This window comes from Rhinichthys klamathensis, unplaced genomic scaffold, assembly GCF_029890125.1.
Source record: "Rhinichthys klamathensis goyatoka isolate OS25496 unplaced genomic scaffold, OSU_Roscu_1.1 h1tg000040l_1, whole genome shotgun sequence".
NCBI classification, from domain to species: domain Eukaryota; kingdom Metazoa; phylum Chordata; class Actinopteri; order Cypriniformes; family Leuciscidae; genus Rhinichthys; species Rhinichthys klamathensis.
Genome location: NW_026606587.1, coordinates 15,033,002 through 15,038,898, shown reverse-complemented (window position 1 = coordinate 15,038,898; position 5,897 = coordinate 15,033,002). Strand labels below are relative to the sequence as shown.

Here is a 5,897-nt window from a genome sequence, read left to right as displayed (position 1 = left end):
GGTTTTTATGCAAAGTAGCTTGAAGTATCTAAAGTAAAGCTTTTTCTGTTCAACAAAGTCAGTATTTCGTGCACAAAGCTACTTTTATTTCAGTTTTTCTTGAATACCTGCAACTTTGAATCATTTCCTCATGTTATTGATCTAATGGATAAGCACTAAATAGAAATCCTGTGTTTTTATCTCGGAAACATCGGTGACTGATGGCAATTCTGTTTCTTTGTTGTTTGGAACACAAAATTCGATTTGTCTAATCAATGTCGGATATCTTGGATGTATGCAATTTAGATCTGTTTATAACTTTTTCTATTTATATACTGATTAGTGTTGCACCTAAATGATTTAGCACTTATACGGACACATCCAGAAAGCTAGTGTAGAACTTGTTTAGAGTCATCAGAACTTCCTTCTCCTCCATTGAAATGCTTAAATCTCCTGTTTTACTTGCATGTTTTAATAATCCTTCATTGAATTGTTCACTGTACCCATCACAAACACATCAACGCTGTCGTGTATTAACTTACATGAACTCGTCAAGGCTTTCCTCTACAGAATATACACTGTATTTGAAGAGCTGAAGAGAACAGATTTATTTCTTTTGGTTTTCCGGTATGAGAACACACTAGCATAGAGTTGCTGAATGAAATGCTTTTTGTGATTACTCATGTTTTTTTGTCAACAGAGCAACAGATTTATGAGTAATATTAACAACCTGTCCATTTGCTTTTGGATAATGTTGTGTGTTTACACCGAGCAATATCAGGAATCATAAATGTAACACTAATAATTAATAAAACCGACTGAATGAAAATGTGGTCAGAAAGTTGTTGTTTTTTTGCAAGTTTAAGTCTGCTTTCCATAGTCCATCACAGTTTAGCTAATGAGTTAAACTTACAAAATCATGTTCACTCACCAATTAAAGTGTAATTATTACATCAAATCAATCACTGCTGATTTTTTCCCCAAGACAGATGCAGTTGAAACAAACACTATGTATATATTGTTTAGACTATGATATTTTTATGCGATTTTAACTTCTAAAATCATCCAATCATCGCTTGCCGTCTTTAACGATGTGTGTGATGATGTCATTGAAAAGGGCAAGAGCGTAAACAAACTAGGGCTAGAAAATGTGGTCAGAAAGTATTTATTTTAACACATTGTTTTGCACGTTAAGTCTGCTTTCCATAGTCCATCACAGTTTCCCTAATGGGTTAAACTTACAAAATCACGTTCACTCACCAATAACACGTTAGTTTAATTAAGATTTTTCTTCCAGAGTCCAAAGCGTTTGTCACTGTAGCGGTTATTAGCCGTCGGATGTCGCAGCCAGTTTGGCCCTGTATTTGCCCCTCATCTCTTTGGGAAGCGGGACAAGACCGGGATGAGGAACTTGACCGTCCACTTCACTCATACACTCCCGCAGGAAATATTTCTTGTTTCCGAAGTTAGCGGGGTTTGACAACTCCATCTTAGCCAGAGCTTCAGCTTCGAGAACTTGACTGTGGAAGAAAGACAGAAGTGGGTGAGCAGAGCACAGGCACATTATATCTTTATATTATGGCATTTTGTGGTCATGTGTTTCCCGAAAGCATCGTTAGCCAACTATGTTCGCAAGTTCTGTCGTTATCATCAGTTCAACGAGTCGGTGTTTCCCGAAACTATAGTACTAACGAACATTCGCAAACAGCGTCACAGAGTTGTGTGTGTGAGCGCCAGATCTCGAGCTGCGGTTAGAAGCAGTTTACTCTCATTCCTGCGTAATAATCAAGAAACTTTACTGCCGTACCATGAGTGCAGCAGGCGTAATGATATGACGCAGCGCCTGAAAATAGTTCCGTTGTGTTGACGGAAGGTGGCCTATTTTCAGGCGCTGCGTCATATCATTACGCCTGCTGAGACCCCCTTTTTCCCAAGAAAATATTTTAGGGCCCCCCTTCACATTTAATGATATTATCGCTCTTGTAAGCTCGCAGGAAGGATGACAAAATATGTTGTTTTCAAACAAACGGTATGTTTATGCACAAATAATAGCCTATAATATTGAAAATACAATAACAAAAACATCAGTAGGCCCTTTGTAATTTAAAAACGTAAGCCTAGGAGAAGCCTATAAATCGGCCCTATTTGCAAAAATATTCACACTGGTGTCTAGGTAAAAAAAGAAAGAATATAGGCTATTACTAAATGACTGCTGTCTCAATACTTGCATGTTATTTGTGGGGCTTTATCAATGTGAGGCTTTATTTTTTACGCTTTTGGCGCTATAGCGAGCGATAATAATCTTGCGTTTATTAACAGAATAAGGCGTCTTTCGGAAGAACATTGTAGCCGGAACTACTTCTCTCTGTGTACGTCTATGACGAGTCACGCAGGTACTGGGCTACTCCGCAGCGGCAGCGATCCGAACCAGTGTAAAATAGTCCCAATGTAAACACCTATTATAGGTGTACCATAGTGGTTCAGGATAAGACAAAAACACGGATTGGAAAATGGATTCATGATGAACTCGCTCATTATATACATTTTGTAAATTTTGAACAGAAATAAGTTAAGGACTTTTATTTAATGATCATTGCTCAAACCTTTCAAAATATGACGCGACCCCCCACAGAGCTCGCTGAGGCCCCCTTGTGGGCCGCGACCCCCCTGTTGCGAACCGATGCTCTAGTCTAGTGCGTAAGAACGAGTCTGTGATTGAATCTGGAAATAAAGCAAAATAACTGAGAAAAAGGCAAAGATGGATTCGAACTCGATTTGCTACGGTTGACAATCCAGCCTTTTCCGTAATTTAGTTTGGCCCAATCAGGCGTCAGTGGGCGGAGTTACAGTAAATAGCCTCTGCTACTTGCACTTAGTGTAAATTAGCGGCTCAAATAGTTTTAGGGGCACGGTTCGGTACGTGCTGTGTTCAGGGAAAAAATAACTACTGTCAAATATAAAGAAAGAAAATAAGAACAAATAATCTAACTACAAGCACCAGCACAAATAAATACAATAGAGCAAAGATACAAATAAAATAAAGTAGGTATGTCTAACATTACAGAAATTGAATAAAGTAATCAAATGTAAAATAACACTGCATATTTGACTGTATAAATTAAAGATGAATCCTTATTAAAGTTACAAAAGCTATTAAATCAAGAGCACTGAGTGATTTCCTTGTCTTTTGTTGTTTGATTTACATTAAAAATACAGACTGGAATATTAGGCTGCTGTCACTTTAAAATATAACACATGGATCCAATTTATTGATACACTGAATGAACAAAGTTTACAAAGAGTGACTGTTTTGTCCACGGGTTTTTTTGGGATCATCGCTGATGTAATGTATTGGGAACCCAAAATGTGTCCATCGACAGAAACATGCATTAGCCGAACTCTGTCTGTCTGTGTTATTTTCAATAAACCATATTATAGATGCGCCGTGGGTGTCGAACCGTGGGTGGAGAACAGTACCTTTACTTTTTTACCAAGAACCGTTACACCTCAAGTGTAAATAGACACTCTCGATTTACCAAAGAAGGCAAATTAGCGTGAGCGCGAAATCCCATAAAAGTGTGATGGGACTGGATAGTTCTGCGTGTGATTGACGTGCAAATTAAACCACAGAATAATTTCCATAATGACCAGTGCTAGTAGAGGTGTGACGCCAGGACCCGGAAGTCTAATTCTCCGCCGTTCCCTTCAAGGTTTTCCGACGGGAAAGTAGTGAAACACAGCTAATATAAAGTGTGACGCGAGTTTGATCTCATGGGGACTTTACAGCACATCATGCTCTGCTACTTACGCCGGCTTGCCAAGGATCTTCTTCACATGGTGTGTGATTTCTTGATGATGCTTTCCTTCTACATCCACCAGCACTTGCTCTCCATCATCTGAACACAGAGGCAGAGGTTAGAGGATCAAGCCGATCAGAAAACAGCCTGAGAGTAAAACACTCACCGAGGTAAAACCGCAGGAAAGGGGATGGCGTCGTGTTTTTAAACATCATTATTTGAACCCAGGGGTTTTTGTACTGGATTTGAGGAATGTTGAAGAACACAAACTTCCTGTCAAATACATTCAAATTATCCTTCAAGTACACGAGTGACTTTGAAACATCTGTCATGTTTTTAACCTTCAATTCTCATATATTTAGACATTACACAACACAAATAGTATTTTATCCGACATATTGACTGTGAAAACGATTAACACTCTTTCAATAAGACCTTTCTGGCAGATAAAGTCAGCGGTTGTTGATGTTGTTGTTCTGACCTTGCTCCTTCACTCAGATCTCCATGCGTGTTGTAATTGACAGTCATAATCTTCACAGATTTTTTAAACACAATTTCTCCTTTCTGCAGATACTCCAGCGTCCTCCGTATGGGGAATCTTCCCTTCATCGGCATGATTATATGATTTATTTGCGTAACACTGATGATCCACAGACGTGATCCCAACACATCGGCTCATGCTGCTCCAGTCTCGCGCTTATTGATGACGTCAGATACACGCGCCGCCTAGAGGACTGGAGGAGCGAACAATCACTCGGGTTTTTACAGACTAAACTAAATAAATCCATTCACAAGCAATTACATTATTAAATACGTTATGATTTTTTTTTTTTTTGCGATAAACAAAAGTACAAAACAGTATTAAGGATAAATTATTTAAGGCGTGAAATACACTGTGAAATAAAATGCCGCAGAGACAGCACAAACTAATTTAAAGCAGCACTTGGCAATTTTTTCAACTTAATAAATCCATTTATAAATCATTTGGATGTTTAAATAACCTGTTCTGGTGAGAATGGTGACTTGCCCCGCTCCCCCCAGCGTTCCCAGGCGGAATTTTTGAGCTTCAAAAATCATAGGAACAAGTCAGAAACAATTAAGTTCCACGTACGAGGAAGTTCTCAGGAGAAAAGCTTTTAAAATAGCAAACGATCCCTCTCATCCACTCAATAGGGAGTTTGAACTTCTTCCCTCTGCCAGACGTTACAGAGTACCTAGGGCAAATCGTAATATTTTTAAAAATTCTTTTATTCCTAATGCAATTCGGACGCTGAACAACACGTCCCGTTGATGTGTTGTAACGTAATTGCCACTGCTGTGCTGCATCTTGCCCTGAAGATGTCTGTGTGTTAGTATTGTTGTTCTTGTTGTTTTTGTTGTTGTCGGTTTGATTGTTGTTTGTATGAGACCGAAGGCAAATTTCCACATTGTGGACAATAAAATGAAAATGAATGAAAATGAATGAATGAATGAAAACCAGCCTTGCAACATGGGGACTACCGTCCCGGTAGCGATATTTTTTTCACAGGATGGTAGGGGAGGACTCATGAATATTCATTAGGGAACTCATCCCTGATTGGTCTGATGACCTACCCCCTAACCCCGCCCCTAAACCTACCCGTCACTGGGGGTCTGATGACCTACCCCTAACCCCGCCCCTAAACCTACCAGTCACTGGGGTTAAGACCAATCAGGGATGAGTTCCCTAATGAATATTCATGAGTCTTCCCCTACCATCCTGTGAAAAAAAATATCGCGTCCCGGTAAGTTGGAAATAGGAAGTCTCGTGAGAAGCGAGAACGAGCGAGAAAGAGACCGGATCCGTCAATAGGTGTGTTCGACATCGGCTGCGGCTGGATGTAAGCGATCGGCGAGAGTTGCCGCGTGCAGGCGGGGAGGAGCTGCAAACGGAGACGTGGGGTGCTTCTCATTTCTTATTTGTGCATCCTCGTTTCCTTTCCTCGCTTCCTTTCCTCGCGTCTCAGCTCCGCCCCCTGTAGGACGCGAGGGAAGGCTGCAAGGGAAAAAAACGAGGACGGAGGAATTGAATGAAAGCTTTTTTAATACATTGGAATACTTGATCACTCCAGCGTCACTTCACTGCGTCATCAGCAGTGCTCA

At 40.1% G+C, this 5,897-nt stretch overlaps 1 protein-coding gene across 1 annotated transcript; it reads right to left on the bottom strand.

The window, feature by feature from the left end:
- Positions 1–1,204: 1,204 nt before the first annotated feature.
- mrps25 (mitochondrial ribosomal protein S25) lies at positions 1,205–4,498 on the bottom strand. The gene is made up of 4 exons (XM_056246957.1): positions 4,258–4,498; positions 3,943–4,049; positions 3,788–3,875; positions 1,205–1,499 (listed from the first exon to the last, which is right to left on the bottom strand). The coding sequence occupies exons 1-4, from the start codon at positions 4,389–4,391 to the stop codon at positions 1,307–1,309; spliced, it is 522 nt and encodes a 173-aa protein (XP_056102932.1). The 5' UTR covers positions 4,392–4,498; the 3' UTR covers positions 1,205–1,306.
- Between the last annotated feature and the right edge of the window lie 1,399 nt (positions 4,499–5,897).